The sequence below is a fragment of the Mustela nivalis genome, assembly GCF_964662115.1.
Source record: "Mustela nivalis genome assembly, chromosome: 5".
Taxonomy (NCBI): Eukaryota; Metazoa; Chordata; class Mammalia; order Carnivora; family Mustelidae; genus Mustela; species Mustela nivalis.
The window spans coordinates 57,334,502-57,351,381 of NC_139024.1; the positions used below are offsets into that span (position 1 = coordinate 57,334,502).

At 37.6% G+C, this 16,880-nt stretch overlaps 1 protein-coding gene across 6 annotated transcripts in view; it reads right to left on the reverse strand.

Annotated features, from left to right (window-relative positions):
* UTRN (utrophin) overlaps positions 1 to 16,880 on the reverse strand; it is a 507,070-nt gene that overhangs the window by 135,828 nt on the left and 354,362 nt on the right. For all 6 annotated transcript variants that reach the window (XM_082730779.1, XM_082730780.1, XM_082730777.1 and 3 more), the window contains 2 exons: positions 13,479 to 13,651; positions 630 to 786 (listed from right to left, as the gene is read on the reverse strand). In XM_082730779.1, the coding sequence (XP_082586905.1) occupies positions 630 to 786; positions 13,479 to 13,651 (330 nt within the window). The remainder of the gene's footprint in view (positions 1 to 629; positions 787 to 13,478; positions 13,652 to 16,880) is intronic.

The window sequence follows — 16,880 nt, forward strand, 5'->3', positions numbered from 1 at the left end:
AAATTAATTTGAAACAAATTGAAGTAAATCATGTAACTTAAATTAAGTGTCTAAATAATGATAATTAGAAATGGGGGATGGGAGGGCGATTGGGTGGCTCAGTCAGTTAAGCGTCCAACTCTTGGTTCCAGCTCAGGTCATGATCTCGGGGTCCTGGGACTATGCCCTGCATCAAGCTCCGCACTCACCAGGGAGTCTCCTTGAGGATTCTATCCCTCTCCCATGGCCCTTCCCCTTGCTGACACTCTCTCTCCCAAATAAATTAAATCTATAAATAAATAATTAATTAAATAAATAAAAGAAATGGGAGGTAAGGGTGAAATCCTGTGTTGATTTCTTCAACTCAGGTATTTATCTAGAATTTTAAGTATTTACTTTGCCAAAATCAAAATGAATGAAATAAACCGAGGCTTATAGAAGGGAGTGGAGGGTAGAGGGATGGGGTCAACAGGTGATGGTATTAAGGAGGGCACGTGTTGTGATAAGCACCAGGTGTTACATGCAACTGATGAATCGTGGAACACTACATCAAAAACTAATGATGTACTATATGTTGGCTAATTGAAAATAAACAAAAATTTAAAAATATAAAAATTAAAAGAGATCCCTACCGTATGCGGTCAACTTACTTTACAGTGATCATACTGGAGCTGTAAGGCTGGGACATCCCCTCCAATGGGCATTTGCTTTTGAAGCTCTTCATCTTTAATATTCAGCCATTTGATAAGTTCTTCTAAAGACGTCAGCAACCTGTTCCACTTCTCAGCACTGGCCTCCAAATGGGCCCTGTAGAGAGACAGGATTGACCACATTTAGAAGTCTGAATTGAGTTCAAATATTATATATCTTCCCTTAGACTGATAACCTTGTATGACTAACTAATGTTCACATCCCAGAAAGAGGCTGACTCTTTGTTTAAAAAAAAAAAAAAATCCCCAAAGAAACAGTTATTTTGAAGAAGATAAGATATACAGATATGTTAATAATATCTATCAAAATTTAAAACCGGTAACTACATTCCACAAAGGCATAAACATGAGTCTTTCAAGATGAATGTCCATGATATAATGTAAAATTATAAAAGCAAGTTTCAGTAGCTTATGTATACCTTATATGCACACACAGATATAATTTTCTTCTTCTTTTATCCACATATATGAAGACAGGGACTGAGAGAAGAACAGAAAGCAACTATATGCATATAACATATTTGGAATAATACATATTAGATGGGGTTACTACTGAAAACACAGTAAACACTTAATTTTTATATATTTATGTTCTAATTGACTATGTACAACAGGCCCATATTAATTTTAGTTCTAAAAGAGCAAATTAATTTTTTTTAGGATAGGAAATTACTGTCTTAATTTCCCTTAAAACTCAATAATTTACTGAAAGAATGTCACTAATATTTACCTCAAAAAGTTGGGAAACAATTAGCCATTACTTGGATAGAATGCTACTTGGCTTAAGACTGATTTGTGTCCTGTGACAAATGTCTACTGTGAATAGAAAACAACTGGGCAAAGTCATCGATTATAGTACTTCATACTCTGGTCTAAAGGTGATTCAATAACAATTTCTGGTTTTAGTACAGAAAAGTACCTTCAGATTCTTAAATTATGAACATTCTATGCAGGAAACCATGTTTTGGAAATCCATTTTTATGCGATTTAAGATTCCAATAAGAGTAAAAGCCCTTAAGAACAGAAATGCAAATAAAAGCACAAATTTGGGGTCCTGAAGAAAGCCCACTCAGCCAGTCTCAAGCCCTCATGTCATGGGCTGAATCTGAAAAGGGGGATCAGCCAGAAAGAAGTCCAGGGACTCTAGAAGTCAGCATTTACTCAACCCTGCATGCCCCTAGTGGGCAGTCAAAGTGGATTTAAGCACTCCACTGTGTAACATGGAATTACCTTGACCTTTCAGGCTGAGAGGTGCAGGGCTGATGGAAATAGACCTAAGCCTTGTTACACACCAACTTCCAAAGACTAAAGACATGATGGCCAAAGATGACTCATTTGGGGCAACTTCAGGTGCAAGAAATCTCTGTAGACCAGGCTTCACATCCTCTCAGTTAGCTATCACCTTGACATTGGCATCATGATCCCCCCTTCCACAAAACTGTGCAATAAGAGACCAGTCAACCAGGGACAGCCACTACTGTCCCTCAGTCTTATCAGTAATTTCCTTTTTGGACATCTGATTGACTTGAGCCTCTGTTCCTAAAGCTTAGAGTTCTGCTATAGTTAATCCAAACAAGTATTTTCCCATTAATCACATCAGGTGATATTCTAGCAACAGACATTCAACAATATCCTGTCTTTGTTTAAAAATTCATAATATTTTCAGAAGAACAATCTGATCTCTAGCTCATCTCTAGTTCATAAAGTAGTGACCATGGTCTATCAGCTAATGTTCTTGACTAAAAAAAAGATGGAGTTCTGCATATCCCTGAAATACCATGAACCAACTTGCGTTCACATAAAAAAGGCCAGTTATTCTGCAACACATTTATAGTTCGGTTGTCAGCTGGCTAATATAAAACAAACCATTCAAACTCTAAAATTATATATCTTATTCAAAAAAGTTAGATACAAAATAATAAAAAATTATTTGTAAATACAGAAAGAAGTCTGAGACATTTTATAATTCTTTGAGAATTGTTATGATTAAAAAGTTTGTTCTATTCTCTTGCATTTATAATCTTTTCTATTCATTCTACAGGTGGTACGACTGACCTCACTTTACAAAATTTTGCTTTAATTAGATCCTGATTCTGCATGAGTGCCAACTTTTCTGTGTTCATATTGATTAATTTTAGGCCAAATATGTAATTACCTATCCATGATAAACAATAATTTTACTTGTCACAGAGCAGAACTAAATAATTTCAATTATATTAACTGAAAACTCTGCCAGTTACAAATCATTTTGCCATAAATACATTTGATGGAGGTGTTGCAATTTCTTTCTAGTATTTTTAAATGCAAAAAAAAAAAAAGACAGCTAGACATCAGTGGCCTTTAGTTAATCAAGATGTGCTTCAGTGTCTCTGTGTGCAAAACACTTAAGCACATACCCTGACCTTTATTTTAGATTATTTGATCCTGCTTCTTCAATGTCTGTAGCTTAACTCTTTAATCAATAACTAAATCAGGTGTTACATTCCTTTGAAATCTGGTTACACATACGCATCGTTTTGAAGAGCATGCAAATGTTTTTCCCCCCAATGTAATTAACTCTTCTGACTGCATAAAATAATGAAACTGATCACTGAAATCTATCACATTCAACACCTGCAGGACTTTTCATAAAGATGAAGGCAATGCTTTTTATAAGAAATACTGAAGTGACTTTGAAATAAATGAGGTAACACTGGTGTACGTACTTCTCTGCATCTTCCTTTTTCCTTCCTAAAAAGCAAGCTGATCTGGCAGAATCTTTGCCTGGAAAATCTGCTCTGGTTATTCTCCAGTAGAATATGACTATGTGTTCAATAGATCACTACCATATGCCCAAATAAATGCATGCTTCCATAGTAGTCTTCAGTGTTCTAGTTTCAATTTAATTCTTTCATCTTTCAAGATGAAAGCCTTTTCTTGGGCACTGGGTCGAATGCTTTGTAAGTAGAAACCTTAAACTTGTTTTTGGTGTACTTGCACTTTCTCAATTTTACTCTGAACATTTTAAAGCTTCCCCTTCCTCACAACTAAAGACGACCAGTCAGTCATCAATCATATTTTCAAAACCTCAGAACATTTCTTTATCTAACTCGTATCTGTGAGCACTCACATTCTGACTTATATTATCCTAATTCTCACTGTTTCGGTTTATTCTTCAGATACAGAACATAGGCTTTTGAAAGTGCAAAAGTAGAAATACTTTCACTGGATGTATCAACCTAGGATGATCTCTACTACAGAATGTGCTTTATATAAGTTAGCTCTCATTACACTGAATCATTTATTTTACAAGTCTCTACACATTTTTAAGTGACCCACTCTTTTTAAAACTATATAAGAACTTTGTAGAAGGTAAGGACCCATAAAAAATGGTATCCTATCATTCAAATATAACATGGAGGAAACTGTAAATTAATATCTATTTGAAATCGCAAAAGTCTTGGGGCACCCTCGTGGCTCAGCAGATTGTGTCCCACTCTTGATTTCAGCTCTGGTCATGATCTCAGGGTCATGAGATTGAGCCCCGCATCAAGCTAAGCACAGAGTCTGCTTGAGATTCTCTCTCTCCACCTCTTTCTGCCCCTCCCCCTGCTCACACTCTCTCTCTAAAATAAATAAATCATTAAAGCCTCTACTTTTCAATGTTTCTTCAAAGAAGTTTTTATTCCTTCTCCCAATATACAGCTGGGAAAAAGAGAGCAAACAGTGAGTGAGCCGGCAGGAGCACATATAAAAATAAAATACAGCTTTCCACTTACTCCCCCCAAACAAACATCTACAGAACACTTGCACTGATTATCAGGCACTACATGGTTTCCAAACTAAAAATCCCTGAGACCAAGGTGGAAGAAAGGCAAGTTCACAAAATATGCTCTGATATAAGAAACCTAACAACAGTTCTCTGAGGGAACCACAGCTCGGAGAAGAAAAAAAAAATTGCTTAGGGAAAGAATTTGGGATCCAAACTGAAGTCTAAACTCTTTCCACTCCACTGCTTTTATTAGGGGCAGCATTTAAGATGGGAGATAGAAACGGCCCAGACATATTTATAGACAAGTGAAGATCCAATTGCAAAGTAGGTCCATCAAAGAATACAATGACCCAAATTAAGGGAACAAATGCATACTATCCCCAGCGCATAAGGAATGCACAGAATTAAATGTCCAATGTGGCATCTTTATGACAAATGAAATTTATTTTTAGTTTATGGTAAAACCCATAGATTATAAATCAAGTTATAATGAAAGCAAATACCTTTATTAGTGTAAGAATAACCAGTTATAGTAAAAGGAGCTATTTCTGCTCCCAGAAAGGGAATAAAGATGACTAGGAGAAAGAGGAATTCAGTGTGTGCTGAAAAGAACACCAAAGCTGTGCTTCCAATATGGTTGCCAACACTGACATGTAGCTATTTCCGTTGAAACTCAAGTTAATGAAATAGATTTTGAAATTCATGCCATCAGTTGCACTAGCCACATTTCAAGCACTCCGTATGCCACCTGTGGCTCGTGGCCACCACACCAAACAGCACAGAGACAGAACATTTCTACTTTCTCAGAAAGTGCCATCAGAAACTGCTGAACCAGAGGGGGGAAAGGAAAGAAGAGAGGAACCATATCTTCCTCTATTCAACTTTAGAAAAGGAAATGTTAGTAATTTTACAATATGGTTAGCAAAATCAACTGGTTAAGGCTAAAAGTGGTGTCAGTGACATTGTAGAATGTGATAACATTAGATGTAGTCATGATGTTAAAGGTTAATCTTCTCTAAGGGCTCTTAAAAGGCTGCCCTGAATTTTTAAGAGGCTCATAAAAGAAAGGAAAGACAGAATTTTATCTTTGAACTCTGTTTTCATTAGATTTCACAATTTCACTGGCCTTTGAAACCATATGTTAGTAAGAATCTCTATTAAACATCATTAAGCTGATAAGTAGATTTTAATTAACATAATCCTAAACTAAATAAATCTAACAAAAAAAAAAAAACTTAGGCCATGTCATTCACATTACTGAATTTATTTCCAATTCATATTTTTTTCAGGGAGTAAAAAGTATTGTCAAATTTTCTAAGAGCCCATCTTCTAGATGACATTTCAAATTATTAGCTATTTTCTCTTCTGTCAATATAAGTGAAATATATATTTGTATATATTGTTTTTAGATTTCAAAGAATATTTCACACACTGAAATTCAGTATTTAAAAGTCTTATCAAAGTTATCCAAAAAGAACATGAAATAATATTTAAGATATTAAGCCAAGGTAATCAGTCTTAGGTTATTACATAATTCTAATGACCACACCATAGTCAAAAGAGGTAATGCCTGTAAAGCACTTACTGTAGGTCTGGCACATGGATATTCAATAAATATTAGCTGTTATTATAATCTTTGGCAGACATTCTCTTAAAATGATGATAAATTAGAGCAATGCCATGACAACATTGACTTTAGCACAATTAAAGCACCATTTGAAATACAGAATGTACAGAAGGAGCATATATCAAATGGCCTCATTCTCAGAAAAGAATGAAAGAAAGACACAGAAAAGGGAGAGTTTTGGGGTGCTAACAAGGAAGCAAAATCTTTACAAAACAGAGATGGTGGTAGATATGAGAGAAAATCATTCAGAATCATAATACCAATTTTAAGTAGAAAGGGTCAAATTATAGAAGAACTGTCATCATTTTTCACTTTCTCGTATAACACTAGGAAGATGAGAATCAAGAATGGTGGAGAGGGGGCACCTGGGTGGCTCAGTGGGTTAAGCCTCTGCCTTCGGCTCAGGTTGTGATCTCAGGGTCCTGGGATCGAGTTCCACATTGGGCTCTCTGCTCAGCGGGAAGCCTACTTCCCCCCACCCCCTCTGCCTGCCTCTCTGCCTACTTGTGATCTCTGTCAAGTAAATAAATAAAATCTTAAAAAAAAAAAAATGGGGGAGAGGGGGTACCTGGGTGGCTCAGTCGGTTAAATGTCTGCCTTCACTCTAGTCATGATCCCAGGATCCCGGGATCAAGCCCTGTGTTGGATTCCCTGCTTAGTAAGGAACCTGCTTATCCCTCTGAGGGGTTTCAAAGGAGGAAACAAGAAATTCCAAGGAGAGAGGAAATTTACAGTACTGGAATGGCTTATGATGGAATCCAAATGGAGTAGAAGTGGTGGATGGAGTCTGAAAAGATAAAGGGTTTACGCAACCAAAGATTAGGAGAAAGGGAGGCATATTTGGAAGAAGCGAAAAAATTAAAAGCTAAGAGTTGCACAGCTGGAAATATTAAAGGGCATGCATTTTAGACAACCTAGTTGGCATACGTGCTACCAAAATGAGCACTAATCAATCCACCTGAAATATAGTAGATGACTCATCTATACAAGATTAAAATGCAAAGTTATGTAATAAGATAAAGTTGATCCCGGTATATAATAAGCTAATGAAAGGTACCCTCTTCATTAGGGCCATAACTTTAATGTGAAGGAGAATTGATTGACCAATGATGTTGCAAGTAATTCTGATTTGATGCAACAGAGGGCTCCTCCCTAACTAACATGGCAAAACCAGTGGTATTCAGATGCACGTGCCAGGTGGAATGTAGGAAAACAACATGTGTGCTCTGGAGAACACTCTGCCCTTGGTCTCCTGGAGCTTGATCATCTCAGGATGTTAACTGAGTCCCAAGAATGGCCAGGTCTGTGGGACTTAGAAACAGAATAAGGAGAAAGGCTCTTAGAGACAAAGTAAAAAGAAACACGGAGGCCAAAATATAAAAAAAATTATCAATATGGATATTGACACCAAGGATGAGAGCTGAAGAACAGATGAAGAATAAAAGGGAAGTCAGATGCTCAAATCAATGAGTAAAGCAGAAGAGTGTCTTACAGAGCAGGAAGAAGCAGGAGAAAGATGGTAGAGGGTAGAGTAATGCATGAATCCGCTTCCAAGGAGAAGCTGTTGAGATGGAACAGCAATGCCTAAAACACGGCAAGGAGGCTGTCAACGTCTTCCTTATCCCCGTGTGGCCCTGTGGCCACTGGTCTGCAGCTCCATGCCGCAAGTGGATGGCTGGTGTTCCAGTCAGTTGGTACCAGTAGCAGCTATTAAATATCCAAAATATTCCAGGTGAGGAAAATGGGAAACTTACAGGCTATCAAAGAGAGCTTTTAATGAAGAGGGTCACTAAGGGGAAAGCCAACTTTCAAGGAAACAGAAAAGTAGTGGAATAGTGAACAGAAATATTAAAGATACAACTGAATTCAGACACAAGAGAAGGCAGTGTAGGGAAAGACTGCTTTAAAGGAATGGGAGGAATGAGTAAAGGGATGGAAAGTGACAGCGTGCTCACGGCAGGGGGCTGGGAGATAGGCTGACTCTCCATATTTGTTGATGAGAACACTTTCCCACCCAATCCCTTGGGGAGGGACTTTCTCACTGAGCACACTCCTGACCTCTTCTCCAACCATCCCCTCTCAGTCCCTGAAGAGGTGAAGTGAAGAATCTGATTCGTCAATTTAGGAAATAACCAGATGCTTTGCTCAGCTCACCCTTGACTCTTGAAACAGGCCTGCAAACACTGAGCTCCTCCTCATTCTTCCTTGTAGGGTTCCTCACCTGGGGGACCACCTTCTCTATGACTGCTGGTAACGCCACCTCATTCTGGGGTTCAGCTATCAGGGCCCACGGGGCCCTCTCCCTAAGCCACCTCCTCCAGCCTGGCCTCTACCAATAATTAACATGACACTGTTGTTCTCTCTTGGACATACTTTTATTCATATTTGTTCAGAATCCAGCCAGGATAGATGAACACCATTTGTTGGGGACCTTCTCAGAAATTCCCAACATTAATGATGAAGACCAAAAAATGAAGTAGGGACAATTTCTATGTCTTTTGAACAGATTAGTGCCAAACAGAATGGCAATCCATGAAAAAATTATATTAGTTAGCAATTATTGAGTGCTTACTGTTTGCCACTGTCTTAAGCACTTTATACAGGCTAATTAAATGAAATATTCAGGATGACCCTAAAAGAAGTTACTCTTATTATCTCTATTTGACAATACGAGGACACACATACTGGCTAAGGAACCTGTCCACGGTGGCACAACTGCTAAGAGGCAAAGCCAGTGTTGGAACTGAGGTGGTGTAGCTCCAAGGGTTAACACTACTAAACACTACCCTGGACCACTTCTGTTTGAGGTTGGGCTTCCTATACGAGGGCCTATTACTGAGTATAATAAACTGTGTTATCTTTTTTTTAAAGATTTTATTATTGGGGCGCCTGGGTGGCTCAGTGGGTTAAGCCGCTGCCTTCAGCTCAGGTCATGATCTCAGGGTCCTGGGATCGAGCCCCGCATCGGGCTCTCTGCTCAGCAGGAAGCCTGCTTCCCCTTTTCTCTCTCTCTGCCTGCCTCTCTGCTTCCTTGTGATTTGTCTGTCAAATAAATAAATAAAATCTTCAAAAAAAAAAAAAGATTTTATTTATTTATTTGACAGAGAGAGATCACAAGCAGGCAGAGCGGCAGGCAGAGAGAGAGGAGGAAGCAGGCTCCCTGCTGAGCAGAGAGCCCAATGCGGGGCTCGATCCCAGGACCCTGAGATCATGACCTGAGCCGAAGGCAGTGGCTTAACCCACTGAGCCACCCAGGCGCCCCATAAACTGTGTTATCTTTTTTAAGAAACTGTTTTCTCTTTCTTTTAATTAAGATATCATTAACATATAACATTCTATTACCTTCAGGTATAAGCACAATGATTCAATATAGATATATATTGATAAATGATTACCACAATATGTCTATTTAACACCCATCACCACATAGTTACAAATTTACATATTATATATGTATAAAGAAATATGTATCTTTTATAAATACCGAAGTGATAATGAATGCTATTAGAATTTGTTTTGCCCAAGTTAAAAATGAAGACTGAGTCATTTACTTCTTCAGTGAAGCATATCTGATCTATATGAAAGCACAGATAAATCAACAGAGGTATAGATCTCGGTCTCCAGTTCTCGCACATTTACAATGCTGTTACATCTAGTAACATAGTTACAGCAATGTGTTCTCTCTCTCTCTCTCTCTCCCCCCTTCATAGCAGAGTGACTTGAGAAAATGAGACTGTGTAGCTTAGTTCTGTTTCCACCTCCCCACTTCCCATTCTGACTCTTTGGTCCTCTGAGATCAGAGTTTCACCTCAACCAAAGGAATATCCCAGCAAAAAGTTACCAAAGCCCTTCTCATTGTGTCTGGCCTGGGTAGCCCTGATCTTACTCCACTCCCTTAGCCACTAGGCACGCCCCTCCCTTGGAAACTCCTCCTCCCTTGGCTCTAGACAACACTCCTGGATCTCCTGTCCTCAGGGCCACCCACTTCTCAGGTTCCTTTGCTGGCTTTTCTTTCCTTCACCTATTCCTTATATATTAGGCTTCCTTGTGATTGTTTTGCTGTGCCCTCTTCTATTCTTCACCCTCTGGCCTACTTGCAATGCTTTGCCTGCCACCTCTATCTGGGTACTCCCCATCTCGCCATTTTTTTATTTGGCCGACTGTTCTCTTTTGAAGAGATGTCCATCCACTGACTACTGGTGACTTGTTTCTGGATGTCTCACTAGTGCCTCAACAACATGAACCAAGTACTTATTCAGGGTCTCCTCCCTCTCCTGGATACTGAAGAGGTCTGTTAGCCACTTTCCTTGTCCTCAGAACTGTGTTATCTGAGAAAGCATCCTCCATGGGCATGTGGGAGGGATCGTTCCAAAGCTCACATCTAACTATGTCACCTATAAGTTTTCAAATTCTTATTACCAGAAGAATGAGCATGGCGCACACAGCCCTCCCACGAGAGTGCCTCACCTCTCCACCTTTTTTTTTTCTGGCCACAATCTTTCTCCTCCACACCAATAGCAAATTCTCAGCCATGCTGAACTTCACTGTTCCATGAAAACACTGTTATGTCAAGCCTCCTGCCAACATGTCCTTCTCTGGGGCTGATGCAATCCATTGGAGAGAAACTATATACCTTTTTGAGGCTCAGCTTAGTAATGGATTCTTTGATGAAGCCTTCGGTGATCATCTGAAGAGAAAGTAACTACAGCTCTCAATGAACCTGCCTTAACCTGGTTTAGACCTGTGAGCCCGCTAGGACAGGAACCATATCTTATTTATTATTTGCAGGGCCTTAAACACAGTTTTTTCTTATTAACTGCTTGAATAAATGCCTTAATCTCCAGAAGTGGGTAATGAGGCTAAACATTCTTTTAATTTATTATCACATTAATAACACACTTTACTAAAGGATGAGCATTTGGGAGCAGGGGAAGAGAGAGAAAGGGAAACCACTCTTAACTATAGAGAACAAACTGAGGGCTGATGGAGGCAGGGAGGTGGGGGATGGACTAGATGGGCAATGGGTATTAAGGAGGGCATCTGTGATGATGAGCACTGGGGATTATATGTAAATGTCAAACCACTGAACTCGAATCCTAAACCAATATTGAATTGTGTGTCAACTAGAATTTAAATTAAAAAAAATTTTTTTTAATTAAAAAAAACAAAAGTAACACATGTCACTGGAATGTGTTATCTATCTTGATGCAGAAGTCCACTGGCAAAAGTTTACTCTCTCATCTTCTAAACATAACATTAATTTATTTAGTAGATAATACTGCAACAGTACTTTAGGAGCTCTTTCTTTTCAGGTTAGAAAAACAACATGACTTGATAGGCTTAGGAATAGCATCTGTGGAAGACCACAGATTTTTCTGTCTGTAGCTTTCTATCTGGAATGATCTTTTTATGATGTGGGCCTTCAATACACTTTCCTTCCTAAAGAACTCGTCTTCCAAACTCTCCAAATGCCAGCACCATGTACACAATCTTTACCAGGACCAGCACTGTGGTTTTCACTCGTTAGAATAGATGCTGGTTTTGCTAGAATCTCAGTGAATGTTTTTCACTGAATTAACATTTTTAATCATTTTACTTATTTTTATTTATGGGGAACAGAAAGTTGCAACCCAAAGGGATTTGGCCAGTTGAAAATTCAATCTTAAATAAGCCTCTAAGTATATTCTCTCACTGTACAATACTCCCAGACTGTCCTCTCTTATTGAAAAACGTAGTTGGCTAGTGTTGCCAAGAGGATCTTTAGGTGGAGGCTACCATGGTCATGCTCAATTACCCCCTTCCTTAAGGGTAAAAAGAAGTGTGAATTTCCTTCTATGAGACTCAGAAGAATAATAACCTTTCAGGACATCTCTTTAGATAGAAAAAAAATTTTAACGTTTACTCACAACAAATAATCACTAAAGATTTCTACGCTCTAGGAGCTGGCTCCATGAAATCCAGAAGCCAGATAAAGCAGATCCACTGAGCCCCTTTATATAAGAAAAAATAAACGAGGTGCTATGTTAGACAGCCTTTACATAGGTTAAAGAACTGCCAGAATATCCCATTGCTTCCCAGCAATCATGTGGATTAAATATTTATATTTTGATTGTGTGAATGAGAAAACTAAAGCTAAGAGAGACCCAGTGACTTGTCTAAGATCAGTAAGTAAATATCAAAGTCAAAGAATCAAACTTAAGATCATTTTGTTTAAGGTTATACACTTTTCAATACATCATACAGTTTCCAAACCTTAAGAGACTGACCCAGATACAAGATCTAGGTCTTCCTTTTTTTTTTTTTTTTTTTTTTTAAGATTTTATTTAATTATTTGAGAGAGAGAAAGAACAGGTAGGAGGAGGGAGAGAGACAAGCAGACTCTGAGCTGAGCATGGAGCCCAATGTGGGGTTCAATCTCACGATGCTGAGGTCACGAACTGACCTGAAATCAAGAGTCAGACGCTCAATGACTGAGCCCCGTAGACATCCCAAGATCTAGGTTTCTCTACTGACATTCTTCTTTTGGGATCTTCGCTTAGTAGTTTCCTGTAAAGTCATATCCACTTGGGTACTGTTCACCATCTATTAAATGTAATTCTAGACTCCCAATAGCATTAATAATTGTCACCCTCAATGCTTTTTCAGGGTCCTTTCCTAGTCAGCATTCTGGTCCTCAAATTCATCCTGATTTAATTTTACTCTTTCCAAAAGCAGACATGAATCATTAGTTTCCCATTTCAGTGTCCATGAGAGCAGTATTTAATTTCTATAAATGCATTTTCCGGTTGGACATACAAATAGCATGATGAAGCAAAACATTCACTGCCAAGAGTCAGAAAGATCTAGGTTCAAATCTCGGCTTGGCACTTGTTAGCTGAAAAACTTAGGAAGTTCCTTATTCTCATTCAGCCTCTGTTTCCTCATGTAAGGAATATCACCTACTGGGATATGTCGAGAACTGAGCAAGGTTTATAATGAGGCTAACACAGTACTTGGTCAAGGAAAACACTCAATAACTAGCAGGTGTTGGTAACATTATTCTTCTTAGTATTCAATTTAAAATATGACATTGCAAATTTGGAACTAGTCAAGAACAGTTGGGCCCTGGTGGGCCCTGGATATAAATGGAGCTAAAGCTGTAACTTAAAAAAAAAAGTTTTGCATATAAAACTATTTTAAGATTTTATTTTTAAGTAATATGTACACCCAATGTGGGGCTCAAACTTACAACCCCAAGATCAAGAGCCACATGTTCTATTGCCTGAGACAGCGAAGTGCCCCTGCGTTTAAACCTTAAACCACTTCAGAGAAATCAGCATGATGGAAAGGCTTCCTGTGCTCCTTCTGATACGCAAAAGTCATAGAAATCTCTCTCCCCCATCATTTTTATTTTGATATTGACTATTCTGACCTGATGCTGGCAGATTTGGCTTTTAAGTCATTCCATCTTTGGTTCATATCATCCAGGCGGTGCTGAAGCATAGTAGCCTCTTCAGAATTCCCCAAAGCTTTTACCATCTTCTGCCTGTTTCCATCAATGCTTTTAAATATGTCGTTATGTGCATCAATTTCGGCCTGGATGTCCTAAAGAGAAAAAAGCAGAAAGAGTGCAAATGTTAGGTATTAGTGTCAATACTAACTTGGCGTTGCTATATAGGACTTCATTTTTTTTTTTAATCGTCCACAGATAAGGGTGTTTTTTTTTTTAAACAAAATAGTAAAATTTGCCTTGAATGATAACAAATTCAAGTGTTTCCACAATTCTGATGTTGAAAATAATAGCTTTCAAATCTTTAATATATTGCTTCCTCAGTTCCTAAAAACAGAATGTATTAAAATTTCCTGTATAAGTTGGTTAGATGGGAGTATTTCAGATTAATGAGAAATTTCTGAAATTTTATATAATTATTGTTGCCAAATCACTGGATACTGCTTAATACCCCGATTCATTCTCTTCTTTGTTCCTCAGCAAAACTGTCCTCAAACTGTTATGTTTTATAAAGATATTACATACTTTTCCTTTTTTTCTTTTTACAGTGTATAAACTTAATAGTTTGTCCTTCCAATTGAATAAAATTTATTCCTAGAATTTTAAAACAACATTTTCATAAAAATGTATATCTTCTTTAGGAAATAAAAACAATTGACAAAATAATATTTCTCCTGTTAAATAGAAATTTTTTTTCTGAAGGAAATTTGAGTATAAAGCAAAATAAGAATTATTAAAATTAAAAATAAAAACTGGTTCAGACTTTGAAGAAGCATTTTGGCAATTTGTATCAAAAGCCTTAAAATTGTTGAAATTACCAATCCTGAAAAGATTTATGTATACACATTTACTACATCAATTGTTTTAAAGTAAAAAGTGGAAACTATCATAATACATTAATGTTATATAATATTAAGTTTAAAAATGAAGGATACAAAACTATATTATGATGTTAATTTAATTTTTAGGGTAGGTGTTTTAAATTAGCATATGTTTCTGTATATCACTATATATGTGTATATCAAAAAGTATAAGAAATATCAAAATAGTATAATCTTTGTACAAGAAGGGGATTTTTGTTTTCTTTTATATACTTTGAGTTTCCAAGATTCTACAAAAATAGGGTTTCTTTTTATAAATATATAAACATAATAAATTTAAAATTTAAAATACAGAGGGTCTTTATCAATTTTTTAGTAGTCTTCGTTAAAGGTTGTTAAAACAATTATCTGTCTTACTATGGCAATCATCTTTTCTTCCCAAATAAAAAGAAAGCAAGTTAGTCTTAGCTAACTTGGTAGTGTGACAGTCACTACCATCCAATAAATGAGTGTGAACTTACAAAGAGAAGAGCAAACACCCAAGCGGACCATGAAGGTGTGCAGTGAATCTCTATGGCATTAGCTTTAATGCAACCTATTAGCTTTAAGGCAACCTATGACAGAAATTAAAAAATTATTTCAGGTAATGAATCTGAATTAGTAAAAGGAAAATAAACTCTTAAGCACCATAATTATATTACCTTTCTCAACTTCAGTTTTCCTTTATAAGCCTCACTCACCGTAAGTTTTCCAATTCCAAAGGAGCACAATTAAGAATTAAATAGAAATTCTTTGAATATTTGGAATGCTTCCATTAATTTAGAAATAATTCCTGATTAGCAATCTATCAGGAACCAATATTTAGAGGCTAGGATATAAAAGATTGTTCTTCCTGTACCTACACACCTAGACTAACCAACCGGATACATGGAAAGAAAGGCCTTTTGCACCTCACTATCCAAGAAGCATGGCAGGAGGGTGACACTTCCATTAGGTTAAAGGGCAGAATAGCTGTATTCTCATTTCTGAGTTTTGTGATGTCTAACATGACATGAATAGGGTCAGATCTGAGAAGGGGGAGGATGAACACAGAGATTGAAGACAGCTTCTGCAAAATTTATGCTCCAAATTTGCAAGCCTATTGGTCTCTGGGGTTATTTGACCCTAATGACAAAGCCAAATCAGGTCTACCTACAAAGTGGGATCTAAGTACACCCAGAACTGGTATTCACCACCAAACAAAAACTCTGAGCTTGTTGATTCTTGTGCATTTCACTAGCACCTCGATTCCACATTCAGGGGAGCAAACACCAACAGAGGAGTAGGGGACAGAGCCAGATCCTGATTCAAGGTGCTCAGGCACGACATTATGTGCATAAAATGGCAATCTCAACATAATTTCAGTTTGGGATGCTTTAAATAGAAATTCTTGGTGAAAAAGAAAAAGATAAGGAAAGTTCTGTTGAAAGGTTCTTTGGTGTCATCTCCTGAACCTAGTCCTCATTCTTCAGGATGTAACGGTTGTATTTTTGTGTCCTGAAATGCATTTTAAGACACCTAAAGATATATTTTTTAAGATCAACAGTTTTAAGCTCATGCTTTACATATGCATGACAGCTATCTTTCTCAAGAAGCTCAACAGGGTCACATGGATGGCTCAGTCGGTTATGCAGACATGGGATTAGGTCATGATTCCAGGGTCCTAGGATGGAGTCCAGCATCAAACTCTTTGCTCAGTGGGGAGTCTGCTTCTCCCTCTGCCTGTCCCCCATTAATTTGCTTGAGCTCTCTTTATTTCTTTCTCTCTCTTTCTCTCTCTCTCTCATGCATGTGCTCTCAAATAAATAAATGCAAGCTGGTACAGCCACTCTGGAAAACAATATGGAGGTTCCTCAAGATGTTAAAAATAGAGCTGCCCTACGACCCAGCAGTTGCACCCCAATGTTCATAACAGCAATGTCCACAATAGCAAACTGTGGAAGGAGCCAAGATACTCTTCAACAGATGAATAGATAAAGAAGATGTGGTTCGTATGTACAATAGAGTATTACTCAGCCATCAGAAAGGATGAATACCTACCATTTGCATCTATATGAATGTAAATGGAGGGGATTATGCTGAGTGAAATAAGTCAAGCTGAGAAGGACAACTATCGTACAGTTTCACTCATATATGGAACATAAGGAATAGTGTAGAGGATCACAGGGAAAGGCAGAGAAAACTGAATGGGATGAAATCAGAGAGGGAGACACATCAAGAGAGCCTCTAGACCCTGGAAACAAACTGAGGGTTGTAGAAGGGAAGGGGATGGGAGGATGGGGTAACAGAGTGATGGGTATTAAGGAGGACACATGATGTCATGAGCACTGGGTGTTATGTGCAACTAATGAATTGCTGACACAACATCAAAAACTAATGATGTATTACTATATGTTGGCTAACTGAACTAAATAAATAAATAAATAAATAAAATCCTAAAAAAAAAAAAAAAAAAAAAGGCAGC